Raw genomic sequence first — 19,142 nt, 5'->3', positions numbered from 1 at the left:
TCTGGCCAGCAATGCTGCATTAGCTTCCTGACTATAAGTTACATAGATGATACCAACTAGAAATCCAAAAGTGATCATGGTATTTACCAGTTACCCCGTCAGTACATACAAGGGGCCCGTAACGCACAGGCCTTTGAAACACACACTGAAAATGTTAACGTTACTTTGAACGCACACAGCCCCTGGAAACCTTTGCTTCCGCACCTTGATCTGCTCTCTGGAGTGACTTGAGATGAGATGGAGATTTCTCAGAGTGTCGTTTATCAGCCACTGCCAACCCTCTGTCAAAGAAACACAGAAGTGCATTTATCCGATTAGAATAGATGAAAGCGAGAACAAGCTGCTTCTGCCTCTGCAGTCGAAGCAGACGGGCAACGCGGACAGGAACCTGGACAGGGTCTAAATATTCTCTGGATTGTGCGAGCTCTGCGGGCTCTCTCGGTGTAAAGGAGCCTCATTTTGGCTGCTGAGATTTTAGAACATACGGCGGGAAATGTCTGTTCTTTGACTACATCTGCAAGCTTCCGGGAATCTTTTCCTGTCCGTCCCTCAGACGTCCTCCCAGATCCCCACCAATAAAAACCCCAGCTTCCAGTGCAGTTAGATCCAGCACTTGGCAACAGAATCTGAGTCTGTTCTGTTCCTGAAGCCACAGAGCTGAGGCTGCAGACCAGGCCCAGGACGTGTGTGGGGACCTCAAGCCACCTCACTGCCTCTCCTCGGCTGTGCACACGGAGGAAAGGCTGTGTGCCCCACGGGCCCCCAGGAGGGCCGGCCTCACAGTCCTGCCCCAGTGGCCGTGGCATCTGTGCTGCACCCCCCAGGGCCGCTTGGGCTCCAGCCGGCCGTCTGGCGAGGCTGAGATGGGCAGAGTCACAGCCAGAGCTCTGGGGACGGAGCTCGAACTGTCAGAGGACAAGGGGACGGCTGCGGGGGGATAGAGGGGTGTGTGGTGAATACTTGTCATTTACAACAGGTTCCTGTCACAGTTTTTCTAACATTGTGACACTATTATCCTTCATCCGCCCTAACAGGTCCATTGCTACTTTCGATCTGAGGTGGTTGTGGCAGAAAACGCTCGTGTTGAGTCACGGAAGAAAAGCACTTACCGAGCACGGCATCCCCTCTGAAGGGCATTTTGGAGACGGACAACTTTTCTATTAAAACGCAAACTAGGAAGAAAAAGGGTAAACGCTGGTCATTTCTCCCCAAGCACCCGCTGCAGCACCAAGCCCAGCCCACCGAGAGCCCGGGCAGCCTGCCCCAGCGACACTGACAGAGCCAGGACCCATGCCGAGTGACAGCGCCACGCGTCCTTCAGACAGCCCTGCCCAGTCGAGAGCTCCGTGTGGCAGCTACGGGTTGGACGCCGGGGATGGCCCACAGTTTGGAGGACACGTGGGCAAAGGGCCACTCACACCTACAGTGCCTGCCTGTGGCCGAGCGTGGGCACCAAGACACAAGCTCACGTGGGTGGGAAGAGGTCTCCAAAAATGGAGGGAGCTCCTGTCACAGGTGCGCATGGCCCGGGGTCACCCAGTGTACGCTGTCACCAGACAGAGAAGGTGACGCTTATTATCCTCAGCAGGAGAGAAACTCCTGGTCCCTGAGCAACCCAGGGTCGGTCTTTAAACCACTGTCACTCCCCTGGGCAGGACTGTGGCCCCAGGTGACCAGCAGCTCATCCAGACCGGACCGCCACACGGAGGACCATGAGAAGGTTGGCCCCAATGCAGCAGCACCTCAGTGTCCGTCCGGCAGCCCCCAGGTGAAGCCCCGGCCGTCTGTGGGATCCATCAGGAGACACACCGCATGGGGCGAGAGCTGCCCGGTGCCGCCCCGACCTCGGCAGCCTGGTCCCCCAGCATGCCACGTGGTCCAAATGGCTACGTGTGCCCCTCCCCGTATTTAGGGACTGAACTGCTGCTTGACGCCAGTGAGCGGGGGGACCTGAGTGTGAGCCTGAGTCACTGACCGCAGACCTCCAACCAAGCCAGGCCACAGCGCGAAAGCCCTCCTCTCAGAGCTCACAGCAACACACGCTTCCCTCTTGTTCACACTGTATGTCTGTCATACATGGGGGGACTCATCGCTGTCACTCAGGGACCCAAGTGTCAGGTGGCCATCATCTGAAATGTTGCCAGGCCGAGGAAAGTGACAAAGCAAGCTATGGGCTCTGTGTGAGCACGGAACACTCCCGACTAGAAGTGACGCCCACTCCTTCTGCTCATGGCTCCTGACTCACCGCCCACAAGCATGCTCCTGCCGGGCGCGAGGGGTCCCAGGGGCAGGAGGCAGATGTCTGAACAGAATCAATGACACGGCAGAACAGGCCCCTGCTCTTCTCATCTAAGTAACCAACGGTAGAGACCAATCGCACTCACTGCAGGGCAACGCCCCCACTGAGAACAGGGGACCGGTCACTCACTGTTTCTCCTGATGGCCTAACCTCATCTCCCCGCTTTCCGTCCCTGCAGATGAGGAGGCCACACACACCCCATCCACCTGCCATCACCCCTCGCACATTTCTGGGTGTGGGACAGAGACCGCACACATTTCTAACTGGTAGAAACACCATCAGGTGGCAAATGGAAAGCCTGTGACTCCTCACAGTCCAGTCAGCCTATCACCCCAGGGTGACAAAGCTGTGACTGTGGCCACCTTGACAGAGGAACGCTGTCCCCTGTGAAGCTATGCGGCTCTTCCCTGACCACGGGCGAGGCTCGGCCCAACTGGCAGCTTGGAGGCCATGTGGGTAGCACCCAGAAAACACCACCCTGTTTCAATATTTGTACAAGACATTCTAAGGCCAAGAAAATCCAAGCCCTCACTGATTTCTAAAATAACTGCCTTGTTCACCTGCATATGAACGTAGATGGGTTTTATGATGTTAAAAAACAGCACGTGAAAGGATGTTCAGCATCAGTAGCCATTCGGGAAACGCAGAGTAAACCCACGGTGACACGTCACTACGTGCCCGTGAGAATAGCTAAAACTAACTAAGTGACAACACAAGTCCGAAAGGGACGTGGAGAATCTAGGCCTCTCACACCGTCTTGTGGGATGTGTGCAAACGGCGCAGACAACGCTGGTCACCATTAGGCAGGTTCTACAAAATGAAACCTACACTCACCATGTGACTCACCAAAGGCTCTCGGGCACTTGTGCCAGGGGAACTGGAAGGCAGGCTCACACGACAACCTGTATGCCGGTCCCTGGCAGCTGTATGCATAACGGCGGAAGTGGGAACCGGCCCAGATGTCCCTCAAGGGTGAATGGTCAAACAAACTGCTGAAACCAGACGATGGGATGAAGAGGAACAACCAAGTAACACGAGAATTGGAGGGTTCTCAGGGGCACTATCCCCCCCCCCCAAGGCTGAACACTATGCTCCCCGCATGTCACACTCCCAAAACGACAAGCCATGAAGACAGACCGCCGCCCGGGGCTGCCGGGACGGGCGGGCAGCACGAGGCGGGTCTCTGGTGAGGGAGCAGCTCTCTGTCGACCGAGCTGCTGCTGACAACTCACCTCGTGTGGCTGCATACAGCCAGATGCACGCATGCACACATGTGCACACGTGAAAACTGGGGAGTCTGCAGTGAGTGCACAGCATCAAAGTCAGCTTAGTGGCTTTGACGTTCTACTGGGACATGAGATGTCACCACTGGGGAAAGAGCCATGGGCTGTGCACGAACTCCATGACTTCCCAATTTTACAATTTTACAATTATTTCCATGGAAAAGGTTAAAAAAGTAATAGACTAGGTAATCCAGACCTACCCAGCAGTTAGCACATTGCCTAAAGGCTGCACGAAATTAAAAATGAACTCTGTGGAGCCACCAAGGAAGGGAAGACCTGGGGGGGGGGGCTGCTTCTCCCAGAGCGGCACTGGGGTCTCTGGAGGGGACGTGGGAGAACCTAGGAGGGTGCCCAGAGCTCCCAGGAGCCTCGCTGCGGGACAGGGCCTGGAGCCCAGGGGTATGGCAGGAAACCGGGACGCCCTTCCCAGGGAGTTCTGCGCCTGAAGGTCGCTCCCTAGGAAATTCTGGTCACTGGCTGAGCCCAGCGCAGAAGCCCTGGAACCCTGGCCTGGCGGAGCAGCTCCGGCCTGCGGGCACCCGGGCCACAGCCAGAGGCCACAGCTAGGCAGGCCTCTCTGGGCCGGGAACCAGCCCCAGCCGCGGCCGCCTCTGGCACAGCCCACACCAGGCCATCGCCAGCGGAGCTGCACGCACTCCAGGAGGCGGCTGCTATTACACACAGGCCTCAAACTGCTCGTTTCCTCAGAGGTAAGAGAGACGACAGAAAGCTATGACAAGAATATCAAAACTTCAAAAATAAAAATTCTGAAAGACAAAAACACATCAAGTGAGAGCTCTGAATCGGGTCTCATTCAAATGAAACCATCTAAAGCTAAGGATACATTTTCTAAGCACGTAACCTGGAAATACGGACACAGCTAAGAGGACAAAGCAGCCTCATGACCGGAAAGGCGTGGTTTGGAGAAAAGAGATCTGAGATTTAAGGCCGGGACCACCAACACCTGAACAGTGAAGTGAACCGTTTCACTTCTTTGAACTATTTATACTTAAATAAACTCGTAGAAAAACAATTTCCTCTGAAAGAAAATCAAGAACGCGAAACAAGCCTGAGTGGATGTTAAGGTGTCAGTAGGGGCCTCGGGTGCAGGGGCGTCACAATAACCTCCCAGGGCTAATAAAGCAGCAAAGCTCCAGCCAGGGGCTGTGACCTTGGCGGGGGAGGGGGCAGGTGGGGCCAGATCAACTCCGACCTCGCTTTCCTCCCGCCTCCTACTGGCTGGCAGGGGCTCCGCTGACCCAGCAGGCTGGAAACAGTGGGCCTGAGGGCAGCAGTGCCCCCAGGATGTCCCCACTGTGCCCCTTGCAGGCAGCCTCCCGCAGTGGAGAGCTGGGTGGGAAAGGAAGGGTGCGTGCCTGGGGGAGGGGCGCTGGCAAGCAACCCACAGGGCCCCCCACAGACCGCAAACCAGAGCTACCCTTCAGGGAGAACTCCACCCCCGCCACACCCGCAAGAATTTGGGGTGAGGTGAAAACACCAAATCAGCAGGGCAGTTGCTTTTCTTTCATCTTTGACCAAAGCCAGCTGCTTGTTTGTCACTGTTTCTTTGGTGCGGAGGTGGGTGAAACAGGGAGCTGAGGAAGGGCGGGGAGGGCAGCTGCCTCTTTCCAAACAGCATCACCGACAAGCACCTAATAAATGAGAGAAGGCAGATCCTGCCCACATGGCAAACGCAGCGCTCCTGGCCGGGTGTCACCTGGTGAGGACTCGGGAAAGTACCTGACAACAACCAGACACGCCGGGAAGCACCGTTCTTTCTGCCGGTCACTTCCTGTCCAGAGCAGATGCTGCTCTGGACTCCTGACGGTTTGCTGGGGACGGGGGACAGGGCAGCACCGATCATGCAGCCCCTGCAGCCATGACAAGGCTGAAGCGGCTCACCTGATGGGATTGTTAAGGCAGGACGTACCGCGTGACCCAAATTTCACGAGGTGAGCGTCGTGAGGAAAGAAGTCACCTTGAAGGAACCCCTAAAACACCCAAGTGGCCGGCAGACGTCCATTTGCTGGCTATGAACCCTCCTCTCTTCCCTCCTTTCACAGGAGTAGTGGCTCAGGCACAAACGACGACACGCACCGACCCGGCCAGTGACAGGACCCTGCAGCCGGCGCTGCTCACTGTGAGCGGGGAGTCAGAGCCGACCCGAGGACACCCTGCTGCGCCAAGCTCCCAGACCCGGGCCTGGTGAGTGGGCGGCGCTGAGGGCAGGGATGGGAGCCATGTGAATGGCTCTGCACCTGGGTGGTGACAGCCCACATCCCAAACCACGCTGACCCTGGCCAGAGCCGCCAGCCCTGCGGTCCCAGGTGCGCCAGGCGGGCCACTCAGAACCCCCCTCCGGTCCCGGCGCGGCTCTGGGAACTGAACTCAGGCTTCCTGGAGCGAGCGGAGGGTGGCGCCGTCTATAGAGCGTCTGTGCCTCCTCCACACACGTATGCCGAGACCAAAAGTAACTCAGCTCCTTGGAAGAGCCTTCGGGAGCCCTGTGGCTTGCTCCACTGTGATAAATCCTGGGGACACCAGGGATTGAGAATCTGGGACACAGCTTTTAGAATGGACTTGGTTCAACCTCTCCTGCTCCCTGCTGTCCGAGGTCCTTCCGCCCCGTCACCAAGTGCTCAAGCTCTGCATTTGCGAGCTTCACAACGGCTCTGTTCTCTGCACCTCCCCGGAGCCCGTGCACAGCGGGGCCTCAACGCTCCTTGACCGGATGTACAGACGAGGCCTCCCCTCAGTCGCCCCAACTTCCCACCCATGTCTCCCTTGTCTCCTTTCCCTCTGCTGCTCCCGAGATGTTTCCACGGCAGGCGGCGTCAGAGGCGTCCTTCTTGACTCTGCTTTCCTCTCTCACTGATTGGTGGTGTGCAGCTGGGCTTTACCTGGGTTCCCACAACGCTTTTTATTGCCTCTGTGCAGGCGTGTGTGCGTGCACGCCCCCACAGGTGCACACACTGGCCTTTGCTCCATCTCCTGTACCTCTGAGCCCGGTGGCATCTAACTTCTGCCAGTTCCCAGTGGCAGAGGTAATGGGCTCGGGGACCAGGACTGGCCTGCTGAGGACGGTGCTTTTCAAACTGACCCCGGGACCCCCAACCTCTTCCCACTTCCAGGTCGGGAGGTGTTCTCCTGTGTGGTCTGACTCAGAGATGTGCAGCATCCTGGGGACAGCCCCCGACCGGCCACTGCACCAGCACATTTCAAGGCCTCGCCGTGACCGGCCGTGGCCAGGAGGTCCTGCCCACACACCCGCACGGTGCCTCACTCCTCAAGGATGACTGCGACACGCTCTACCCTACCCAGGCCTTCCCCACGCTATTCCTGCCCCCTGCACACTGCCCAACGAACCGCTGTGGACCCCAAGAGCCCAGCACACTTCAGCCTGGTGGCCGCCTAGCACCCGATGCCCTCCCACTGGCCAGGACTGTCCCCTTCCCTGGGATACCACTGGCCACGCTGCTTTTCCTCTGATAAGAGCAATGACATGCCGGACTTGCATGATGTCATGGCTGTCCTCTGGGGACACAGAATTGACTGGGGGACAAATGGGCGCTATCAGAGCAGTGCTGACGCTATGGGGTAGCTGGCGGGTCGGAGCCCGGCCTGGAGCTGCCTCCTGGCCTGCAGACCAGCTCTGGGGTCTGACCACAGGGTGTTCTGCCAGCTCAGCGAGGCTGTCACTGCAGCCACTCTGAGGATCTACACATTCTCCACTCAGACAAGGATAAGGGACACGCAGAGAATGGCAGGAAGAGGGTCTGGGCTACAGAGACAGTGAGGGACCTGAGACCCCTGCCCAGGCGAGGTCGCCACTGGCAGACATGGCCCTTCTCGGAGGGGATGAGGGGACAGGGACAGTGCTGGGGGCCCGACCTGGGTGGGGCAGGCGTACACGGGAAGAAGATCGCAGAAGGAATGCACTGAAGGGTCTGGAGGGGAGGCCGGGGCTGCACAGAGCGCTCAGGAGTGCAGGCTGATCTCACAGCCACTGTCGGCCGGGCGGGTGGGAGGTAAGGGCCACCCTGCAGCTCAGCCTCCCAGCACGCTGCCAGTGCCTGTCTCTGGCCAAGCAACATATGCTGTGGCCACAGCCCCTGAGGGCACGTCTGTCACACTGGGGCTGTCACATCGGGGCTACAAACCCTCCACCCCAGCGGCCCTCCTTTCTGGGTGACAGGTTCCTGGACCTGAGCCTCGGCATACGGCCAGGACTGCCCGGGCACCCACCCCACATCCACCAGACAAGCCGGTGAGTCCTGGGTTTTCTAGGTTCAGCTGAAAAGGCGCCAGGAAATCTAGATATTTGCATGTTGGTATCATTTGAGTTCCCTGTAAACATTTAAATATAATCTGAAAAATTATTCTTTGCTCTACAGTTAATTTAAATGTTGTTGAAGACGCTAAGGCAGCAAGATTCGACACCCTTAACTTTATCGTCCCTCTGCTCACCCATCCATCCTACCCCAGCTGCTGCCACCCCAGCGGCTACTAAACACAGCAAAACGCACAGGAGCTGAGAACTAGAGCATCCCATGAACACACAGGAGTGGCGGGGCAGGGTCGGCGGACCAGGGGTTAACGTGTGCGGGCCAGGCATCCCGCAGCGCTAATTCCGACAGGGAAGCCACCCGGCCACCTGTCACTGCAAAAGGACCTGCTCAGCAAACGTAACAGTATTGAGAAAATGAAGTGACGCCCTTAGGACTTTTTTCATTCCCTCTGAGGCGAGAATAAAAGCTTGCAACCTGCAATTTGCGGCATTCTGTGGCTCAGACCTACCTGCTTGCCTCATGAGCTCTCCTCCTAGACCCCTGAAATAAATAAAAACATTCACGGTTAAAACCTCTTATTATACAAAGCAACATAAAATATCCTCATCAAGTGACATGTCACTTCAGGCTCAAAAAATTAATGTGTTAATCGGCTGCACTTGTTATCGCCAAGTAGGGGCTACTATGTATGAGAAGAAGAGGAAAAACCTGCCGCGACCACCCCCAGATATCGCAAGTCCTAACGGCTTACTCTGATTTTCAGTTTTCACTGGACATGATAATTCTTACTGGTATTAATTACATCATGCAGAACAAATTCCAAACTCTTAGATTGAGAGTTTGGACAAATTCAACCCTTACTTTGAGAAAACTAAAGGAATTTAAGACACTAGAAAGGTATCAGTATGTAGAGCAAGCAGTCCATAGATGTTCCACTATGAACAAAACAGGGACACTTAATGGCTGCTGGGCCTGTTCTGGACACATGGTTAGCATCTGAGGCTCTGGATACATGGTTAATGTTTGACACTGACAATAAGAAATACTTGATGCAGGTCGGCGGAGGGGCTCAGTTGGTTAAGAGCGCGAGCTCTGAGCAACAAGGCCGCCGGTTCGATTCCCACATGGGCCAGTGAGCTGCACCGGAGCTGCCAACAGGTGGCAGGACAGCTCAGCTAGTGAGAGCACGTGCCCCTAACAACAAAGTTGCCAGTTAGACTCCCGCATGGGATGGTGGCTACGCCCACCTGCAACTAGGATGGAACATGGCACCTTGAGCTGAGCGGCCTCGAGCTGCCTACAGGCGGATGGCGGCTGGACTTGGAGCTGAGCTAGCTGCGCCCTCCACAACTAAGATTGAAGGACAACAACTTGGCTGTTCCCCTTCCCCAATTCCCCAATAAAATCTTAAAAAAAAAAAAAAAAGGAACACTTGATGAGAAGATAGAAAGTTGATTCATCAGACTTCGGCTTCTAGCCCCACAAAGTAAGGGAATGCAGGTTTGTCCTCCTGCCTTAAACAGTTAGAAAACTGGATGAAATATATGACACAAAGGTTCCAACACTGGAAACCAGGGTTGGGAAGGGGACGCGAGCAGGGAGCAGCCCCAGGACGCCTCAGGGCTCAGCGGGCAGCGAAGCCCCACAGAGCTGCCTGTCCAGGGAGGCGAGGAGCTCGAGGTGGGGGAGGGTGACAGCTGGAATTTGAGGGGCTGGGGCAACAGAGGCAGCTCCGGGCCTCTGCAGGGTCCCCTTAGGCCAGGTTGATCGTGAGCTGCACACGCAATAAAGAAACCACCTGAGCCTGAGAGAAAAGAAAACGCTTAGAAGGAGAAGGCAGGACACTTCCAGGCCCACCCGGGCGGGGCAGAGCCCCGCCAGCCAGAGCGGTGCGGCCTGGTGACCGACCAGGAGGAAAGCGGCACAGTCCTCGGCCAGGATGGCCTGGCCGCCGGTGGGCTTGTTCCAGCCCTGCCGCTGGCCTCGAAAGGATCCAGTTCATCCCAACCAACCTAACAGCCACTGGAAGCTGCAGCCAGCACTGTTAGAAGGAATGTGACACAGCCCAGTCCCCAGTGACGAAAATCTCAAAAGCTTGGCGTCCAACAGAGAATTACCAGGAAAACACAATGCACAGCTGCAAGAGAAGCAGTCAATCAACCAGACCCAGAAACGCCCAAGACGACGGAGTTGGCACACGAGGCCATTAAGGCAGCTTCCGGTTCTCCGTGTGTCCCAGAAGGCAGGGGATAAGCACGGGGAGGAGAGACACTAAGGTATGTGAAAGACACAAATGCAACTTCAGAAAATGAAACACACAAGTCTAAAAAGAATTGCACTGAATACAACAGCAGCGGGGAGGGAACCAAAAGAAGAAAAGGAAGAGGTTTAAGATCTTGCTACAAAGAAATGCTCAAAGGCTAAGGGAATCATGTGAAAATGAGAAGAGTCATTTCAAACAGGCTCCTGTGGGCCAAATATGAGCAATTTGAGCAAGAAAAAGAGAAACAATGACGTTAATGGATTACAATATATTGGGGGGAAAGACCCAGGAGTCTGTAGGGATATGTCAGAAGGAGAGCAGGGTGGCTGGGAAGGGAAAGTGGTTCTTTCCGCACAAACCCCAGGTAATGAATACAGGAAGAATGAGGGAGCCAGACACGCACCCTCTGGCCAGCCCCAGGATGACAGCTGACTAAGGCAAGGAGGGGAGGCTCAGAAAGCTGGGGTTCACACATCTCCAAGCCCCCGGGCCCCAGGTCGCTCACTAGCTGAAAGGGCACACACCTCTCACTGGTGCATCTGACCTCCTAGGGGTCGCCCCTGGACCCAGGAATCAAATCAGGTTCTCTTTAGCGGGCAACCGCACCAGCCTGCACCTCTGTGGGCAACCCAAGTGGCCACGTCAGCCATACCATGGCCGGGCCAGGTCTAACCCTGAGAGAACAAGCCAGCAAACCCAGAATGCAGAATGGTATTCAAGACAACTGCCCTGAACTCTTAAAAAAACAGTAATGTCGGGCCGGCCAAATGGCGCATTGGTTAAGAGCTGGCTTGGGACGCCAGAGGGCCCCGGTTCGGATCCCACATATGAGGGCCAGTGACACTGCCCTCTACAGCTAAGATGCTGAACAACAGCTCAACCTGGAGCTGGACTGCCGTGAGTCGCTGGCGACGGCGTAGGCTGCAGCCCCTGCTGCAGTGGGTTGCCATGGGCTACTGTGTATAGCCAGCAGCCAGCGTGAGCGGCCATCCAGAAGCCGGTGACTGATCTGCCTTGCCCGGAAAGAGCGCAATGATGGTGCCAACTTGGGCCAGTGAAGCAACGTCCTCCACAACTAGACTGAAGAACAAAAGGATAGCAACTTGTCTGTTCCCCTTCCCCCAATTCCCCAATAGAAAATCTTAAAACAAAACAAAACAAAAAACCAGTATGTCGTGAAAGCAAACGGAGGGACTGAATAATATCAACACAGTGCACGAGCTGGGTCAGCCCAGCTCAGCGGTACAGGCTTCCAAAAACGTCCAGGGCCAACTTGAGGAAGCCGGGGCCAAACTGACCCTTCGGGGGTAGAGGGTGGCACCGCGGCTGTGAGGAGTCACGGGATGGGTGACGCAGGAGGGGCCCCTGCACCTCACTCAGACAGGAAACAAACACCAGCCCACAACTTGCTTTCCGTAAAGAAAACAAATGATATGCGAACAGCCACACACTAGCAGAAATAAGGCAAATGGTCCAAAAGTTGGTAACCAACAAAGCTGGGGGAAGGCGCAGGTCCTCGCTGTCCTACTTTCATTCCGTCCAGGCCCATAATTAATTCTTCACGATCCACGTTGCGGGTTAGAGGAAAGCAGTCCTTCCTACAAGCTCCCCTAGGAAGGCCTTTCTGAGACAGGATGCCAGGCGAGCATGGTTCCTAACGAGAGGTCAGTGAGGAGGCAATGGGACAGCCTCGTACGGCCCCTGCTCCCGGGGCAGCAGGCAGCCCGCACAAAAGGGCAGGAGCACGCCCCTGGGACCTCCACAAGCAGGTCCCAAATGCATCTCGCGATTCCCATTCCAAGATCCAGCACTGGCCGCACTGGACTGAGAGGCCACTTCCATCTGCCCCACTCACATTTAAGATTAATTAGACTTCCGTGCTGCAAACGTGGCCTGTTCATCGCTCCTGTGGGATGGCCTGTCACTGCTGAGTGACACACAGGACCTGGGACGTGGCCATCACAAGCAGTAAGGCCGCCATGCACTCTAGGTCACAGGCGATTCAGTCGAGGGCTTCCCGGAGCGCGTGGCCCACTGACGAGTCTGACCATTAGTGAGAACCAAGGCTGTGTCTGAAATCTCACCGCCGACAGACCCGTCCAGAAAAGGGGTTCTGAGGGGGGATGGGCACCGACGTTAAGATCAAGTATAAGCTGCGACTGGGGACAGATCCAGAGCAGCAGAGGGCAACACCAGCCTCTGTGAGTGAAGCAGCAGGGAGGGCGGTTCCCAGTGTGGGCGGGAAAGGGGCCACAGATTGAACACGACAAGCTCAGGGGAGACCAGCATGGTGGGCCCTACACCCCCAGAGACCAAAGGAACCACACAGGGTGGTCTGGACATAGACAGTCCTCACTACAACAGGCCATGACGGGTGGTCACATCCTAGCGTCCTTGACAAAGGTCAGTCTTTACTTGAAGTGAGCCTGGATGTTGTCTTTTTGCTTCAGGATAACAGACCTTTGAAAAGTCAGAGTAATTCTCTTTTCCAGACCCCTCAGGGCACGAGACCAGGAACCCCTCATTTTTATCTGGTGCCCACAGGCCATGTCTCAGCGCAGTAAACGTTCATTATTATCGATCTTGCACCCACCAATGTGAAGGAAGTGTGAGTCTCTCCGTTTTACTTTTTATCCAACCCCAGAGACGCCCTCCCTGTGCTTCCTCCCCGCCTTTCACCTCCCACCCACGGATTCCCTGTAACCCTTAAGCCTCCGCCTTCGACTCTAAGGTGAAAAATAAGCTGTAAAACTGCTGTTCTCAGGAGCGTTTTCTCAATCCATTGGGATTTTGCTTCCCAGCAGTTGTCGCCAGTGTGGCTCAAACAAACTCATAAAAATTCTCCACAGGTTTGGACGTTTCCTACAGTGACACGAGCAGCATGGGCAGTGGCCTCGGCAGCAGCCTGGGTCCGAGCCCCTGCACAGGCTCGTCTCTCAGAGAAGCCGGAGGCAGAAGGGGACCAACACGAGGCATGTGGAGGACAAAGGCGGAGAGGCTGGCATGCACGACCCATGTTAAAAGGCCACTAAGAAACTGCAAAGACAAGTCACAGATGGGGAAGAAATCCTGGCAAATGCTATGTCTACAGAGAGCTCATGTCCAGAATACAAAAAGGGCGCTGGCAGCTCAGTAAGAAGACAGATCGTGAGCGTTTTTAATGAACAAAGGATCTGAACAGTCAATTCACGGAAAAAGACAGAGGACACGTGAAGGCCGCCAGTCACCAGTGACATGGAGGTTAAAGGGTGATGACACCTCTACACACCCAGGGCCCGGTGCCACTGGTGGGAGGAAGGTGGCCCAGCGCTGTCAGAAAGGCCTCGCGGGTCTGAAAGCAGCAGGTACGGTGGGGCCATCCGGGCAGTCGCCCGGGAGGAATGGGAACGCCTGTCCGCACCGAGACCTGAGAGCCAGAAGCTCGAACAACCCCGTGTCCATCACCTGGCGAGCACAGGAACACACAGGACACGCACGACAGCACACCGCTGGACACGCGACAACACATCACACCAAGTAACAGAAGCCAGGCCCGAAAGACCTGAGTGACCATCTGCGTGAAATTCAGAAAAGGCAGCGCCGTGCCACAGGGACGAGAACAGAGTGCGGGAGGGTCAGGGCCCCACCAGCTGCCCAGTCGTGGCTACAGCCACATGGCCCTCTGCCCATCGGTCACCAGAGCCCACTGGTCTCCACACGTGAACCAGCAGGCTTTTCACACACCAGGTGAGCCTCAGTAGCCGGAGAAGACCGACGGGGCTGGCCCTCCACACGCTGGACCACAGAGCCGGACGGAAGGGTGAGCCTCCCAACTCAGCCGCTGAGTGTCACCGATGAGCTCTTACGACAGTGCATGTTTTCAGGAAGACACACAACGTAAGAAATTCAAGTTTGTAACGCTTACCTGTACAAATGATGATCGTAAAGCTAAAAATAAAGAATTGAAAGTTAGCTATTTAAAGTATTCGGGTTTTTAAAATAACACAATAGACTGTAATACTAACAATGAGAAAACAGCCCAGTGGACATTTCGGAGGTCGGCCGGCCTCTGGGAGCTGACTGGGCAGTCCCAAGGACAGAACTCACGTCACCCTCCGCGAGCACCTCACTCAGTCCCCTACACGTGTGATCTCACTTAATCCGCACGACAGCCTCACTTGGAAGGGAAACCAAGGCACCAAGAGGACGAGGGTCGCCGCCCGGGGAAGGGTCCAGGACCGACTGGGACGTAACTGTCCCCTAGGCGGCCTCCCAGGCGGAGGACCTGTCACGCCCACCGGGTGAGGGTGCGTTTCCTTCCAACAGCTTGGAAGTGCCTGGCACCTGAGGTCACAGCAGCTCTGAGGTTCACGCCTATTCCCACGGCCGGGAGGCCAGAGCTCTCCAGACACGCCCTTCAATTCTCACAAAAACTCAGAAAGTGCTGCTGCCATCACCCACACCTGCCAGGAAAGGGAGGCCGGGCCTGGCGCACGCCCCGGAGCCACTCGCTCTCACCATGCCACGCTCATGGCGAATACACCAGGCTCCACTTTAAAGTGACAGATGTGGGTAAACAGACTGACGGCTTTGCCAAAATCATCAAGTCAGTACACAGACTGATAAGGGTCTGCGATAGAACGGCATATAAAGGGGTGAATCTCAGGGAACATGGAAGCGGTCACTTCCTCATCAGTGACTGTTCTGCCATCCTGTAACACCAGGGCCCATCATTCATACTGCACCTCCTTTGAATCATAGGAGACTGAGATCTGAAAAACCAGGAAAACACACCACCTTCTCCCTGCAGCACAGCACACGCAAGTTCTGGTGGAATTTCAGACTCACGATTCCCACGTGCAGCCCAGCTGGGAATCAAAGCCTCTGGGCTGGTTCCGGGGCCACTGCCCGGCCACCCACGGTCCCCAAGAACAGGCCGAGTCCGAGCCGCTGTGCTCCCTGTGGGGCGTCAGGCGGCCCAGGAGGGCGGCCCGAGCGGCTGAGTGCAGCGGCCCAGGTCAGGCCTGCAGCCGGGCCTCGTGGACACCCACCACAGGAGAGGTGCTCTTGCTTCCTGCCCCACGTAAGCCCTAGGGGGACGCAGGGGGGCAGCAAGCGCTGCCCAGTGGATGGAGCCCACTGCCCCAGGGCTGAGCCTCAGCAGGGAGCTTCCTGGGCATGAGACCCAGCCTTCACCCAGGGCCAGGAGGGTGGGCAGGGCTCGGGTCAGGACCCACACTGACCTGCTGATGGATCTGCTTCAGCCCCTGCATGGCCGTCTCGTCCAGGAAGTCTGCGACGGGCCTGTACAAGCCAAGCATAGCATGAGACCGCGGGCCCCCGGCTCCACAGGCCCGGCTGTGTCGTGCCTGCTCTGCGCTTGCCTGCAGGGGTGTCCCTGGAAAGCAGCACCCACCCAGCGGGTGGTCGTAAGGACCAGACCGGGGATGCCCGAGCCGTGTGGCAGTCCTGCAGTGATCCTGGGATGGGGGAGCAGTGGGCACACAGCTGCTGGTGTGACCGGTTGCTCTGAAAGTTACAGGACCGGCTGAGGGGAGGGCCTATGACCCCACAGGAGCTGATGAGGGGACTTCCCTGCCGACCTCAGGCCTGCTTGCAAGGCTGGCTCTCAACCGGAGGCCAAGACTTGGATTTTGGGAGGGTCCCTACCGCTCCCTGGTGGGATAAGGGCAACTGTGCCCAACCGTACGAGCCACGTGGCTCCTGCCAGAACCTGGGACTTGGGAGGTGCAGGGAGGGTGCCTACATGACCAGCCCCAGTGGAAACCTGGGCGCTTCTCAGACTTTCGCTGGTAGACGACAACTCCACCGTGTCACACCGATGCCAGGCTTAGGGGTGCCCGGTGCGGTCGCACTGGCAGAGGGTACTGGCCCGCCTGGTCTCGGGCTTGGCCTCGACCTGCCCCCAACCCATAGGTGCCAAGAGGGACTCGCCCACTGACGCTATGCAACCCAAGACCATTTTTCTTAGACTGGACGCTGAGAAGCAGGTCACAGATGCCACTGTGTGCTGTGAGCTCTGACTGCACTTTCGGGCACCCTGTATCACACTTTCCTGTTTCACATACAAGCTTCTCCAGCTGCAAAGTTCTTAGTGGAAACCTGCAAATCTGCATTCTCTGGTATTTTTAATGATCAAAATGGCAAATGACTGAAGAATACTCAATGTGAGCTACGCGATACAACCTCCGAAAGCATGCTTTTGCCTCTATTATCTAACTCTACCTCAGAGCGAGATGACGTCAAGATACAGCTACAGCCACTGCCCAACCACTGCCGTCCATCAGCATCCAGGACAACCCCCCCCCCCGCAACCCCAACAAACACACGAGGACTCGCTGAAGCTCGGATGGTGGGGAGATGTTTTAGCACTGAAGTGGTTTTACACAAAGGTACGCACTGTTCCTTCAGACACACGCTACTGCACGCGCAGCGGCCTGCAGGACGGTGAGTGGATCTGTCCTCTGCACTGGGAACCAAAACACACGTGTGGCTCACTCACTGTGGCGACCCGGACACGATCCCTGCGGTACACCCACGGTGTGCCTGTACTTCACACGTGTGGCCGCCAGTGGCCCCCGCCTGGCTCCCCGAGGGACAGGCGGCTGGTACATCAAAGGCCATGACTCCTCACAGGAAAGGACCACTGACCCGCTTCGCCAGATGAAGTGTGGGCCCCTGAAGATGCCCCCGCACAGATGAACAAGCACAAACGTGCCGGGGCCAGCTCGCCCACGGCGGGCGTCCCCTACCTGCATTCCCGCACCGCCAGGCCTCGCAGGCTGTGGGCGACCTCTGCACAGGCCAGCACGGCCCCGTGCCGTGTGTGCAGGTCCGGGCTCCGCGTCATCGCCAGCAGCTGTGGGAAAACTGCGAAGGACGGCAGAAGAACACGTCAGCTCAGTGTGCGTGGAACTGTGTCAGCTCACAGGTTCAGAATCCAAGGGAGAAGTGCACTCATTGAAAGTCACCTGTCTGGGTCATTATTGCAGCACCCAGGACGTAAGCTGACGTCGCCACAGGCCACACTCTTTGGCCCCACAGAAGTGAGGGCAAAGGGCATTTCCAGGTCTTTCCTGTGGTTAAGTGGCCGGCAGGGGCTATGCCTGGGGACCGAGCTGCAGGACCCTGTCACACACAGGTACGAGCAAAGGAAGCCTCTAAGGCTTCTGTTCTCTGGGGACAGAGAGCAGAGTCACAGAATCCTTGCAGCCAGGTGGACAGTGCACATGAGTAGCCATGGCCACACTGGCCTGGGGACACCATGGCCCCTCTCAGCCTCAGTTTCCCCAAATGCACACGTGCAGCCATGCAGAGGCTGTAACAGCAGGCAGCGTCCAAGCTGGGCGGCTCCTGCACAGGCTTGCAAACATGGCCGCTGGCCGCAGTCAGTGCTGAAGTATCAGGAAGCTCCTTATCCTGGGGCCACTATCGCTCTTGAACTGGGAAAAAGCGACGGTGCTAAGCGTCCACTCAGGCAGCAAGAACGACAGAGTAAAGGTGAGGGAGCGTCTAGCGAGCCTCCTGACATCAGGGTTAATTAACAGACAGAAGCCCAGGAGCCCTGGAGCTGAAGTGTGGTGAACCAAGCACATGGAAAGCCAGGGACGCCCGCATGACTGGGCCACCACTGTCACTAACAATGTCCGCGGGAACAAGCAGCCCGGGGACACGGGTAGCGCTCCCTACACTGAGGTCAGGTGTGCGCACAGTTCAAGGAGCCCAGGCCGGCCGTCAGGCGCGGTTCTTTCCTCGCAGGCAGTGCAGCCTGCACAACTCAGACTTGGCCGCGGCGTCTGCAGTGGGACTGATGGTGCCAAGCTCTGCCGGCCGGGGAGGTCAGCAAATACGAGACGGCAGGCAGATCCCAGGCCGTGAGCCGCCCAGAAACAGCTCGGTGTTTAATCCGTTACATTACGAATTGTTTCACTTGCTTTCAGCTCCCCGGCCTTGACTCCGTAGCTCCGGGGCACATGTGCGCGCAAGTGTCTATGGTGTGCATGTGTGGTGCACGGCGTGTGCGTGTCCGGGCCCGCAGGACACCCAAGCGCACCTACCGTGAGTGGCGCTGTACGCGGGCGCCAGCTGGACCAGGTTATGCAACGCCTTCGCTGACAGCTCTCTGATGACCCTGGGGGGCGGGGACACAGAAGTGTTAGTTCCTTCATTTTGATGATTCCAGCTTTAGTCATCTCATGAAAAGAAACAAGGAGACATGGCGTACATGAATTGTCAGCTGGCCACTGAGTCAAAACCCGTAATGAAAATGAACACAGAAACAGTAAGAACCTCTGACTGTGACACATGAGGAAGACAGAATTTATGAAATACAGAAAATAAGTGTAGGCCCCTGGCTGGGCACAGCTGCCACCTGGGAGAAGCTGGATGGCAGTGTGTCCCCACCTCCCACACCCCAAGGAATATGGCAGATGGGAGCGGGGAGCTGGGGGAGGACCAGAAACTACAAGCTGAGAAGAAAACAGAAAGAGCTTCATGATGGAAGGCTTAGTAATGATTTCTTGGATATGACACCAAAAGCACAGGCAACACAAGTAAAAATACAAAAACTGATAACAGATAAATGGGACTGCATTAAAATGTACAACTCCTGTGCATCAGGACACAATCCACAGAGTGAAAGGGCCACCTGTGGAACAGGAGACAATACGCGCACATCATATGCCTGATAAGGGCTGGTACCTAGAACATAGTGAGGACTCCCACACCCCCACAACAACAGACAGCTGCATTTAAAAATGTGCAAACAGGGGCCGGCCGAGTGGCGCGATGGTTAAGAGCTGGCTTGGGACGCCAGAGGGCCCCGGTTCGGATCCCACATATGAAGGCCAGTGACGCTGTTCCCTCTACAGCTAAGATGCTAAACAACAGCTCGACCTGGAGCTGGGCTGCCGTGAGTTGTTGGCGACGGCATAGGCTGCAGCCCCTGCTGCAGTGGGTTGCCATGGGCTACAGTGTGTAGCCAGCAGCCAGCGTAAGCGGCCAGCAGC

At 56.6% G+C, this 19,142-nt stretch overlaps 1 protein-coding gene across 3 annotated transcripts in view; it reads right to left on the bottom strand.

Moving 5' to 3' along the window:
* Positions 1 to 19,142, bottom strand: part of TBCD (tubulin folding cofactor D) — a 131,187-nt gene that overhangs the window by 23,659 nt on the left and 88,386 nt on the right. For 2 of the 3 annotated variants that reach the window (XM_019661871.1, XM_019661872.1), the window contains exons 19-26: positions 18,192 to 18,265; positions 16,887 to 17,004; positions 16,535 to 16,603; positions 15,357 to 15,417; positions 14,039 to 14,061; positions 8,380 to 8,411; positions 1,110 to 1,172; positions 205 to 281 (exon numbers count right to left, since the gene is read on the bottom strand). In XM_019661871.1, coding sequence (XP_019517416.1) covers positions 205 to 281; positions 1,110 to 1,172; positions 8,380 to 8,411; positions 14,039 to 14,061; positions 15,357 to 15,417; positions 16,535 to 16,603; positions 16,887 to 17,004; positions 18,192 to 18,265 — 517 coding nt within the window. The remainder of the gene's footprint in view (positions 1 to 204; positions 282 to 1,109; positions 1,173 to 8,379; positions 8,412 to 14,038; positions 14,062 to 15,356; positions 15,418 to 16,534; positions 16,604 to 16,886; positions 17,005 to 18,191; positions 18,266 to 19,142) is intronic. The other variant, XM_019661873.1, reaches the window with a different exon arrangement.

The sequence above is a fragment of the Hipposideros armiger genome, unplaced genomic scaffold, assembly GCF_001890085.2.
Source record: "Hipposideros armiger isolate ML-2016 unplaced genomic scaffold, ASM189008v1 scaffold_362, whole genome shotgun sequence".
Classification (NCBI taxonomy): Eukaryota; Metazoa; Chordata; class Mammalia; order Chiroptera; family Hipposideridae; genus Hipposideros; species Hipposideros armiger.
Note: the sequence above shows the minus strand (reverse complement) of the source record. Positions and strands in the feature narration are given on the sequence as shown.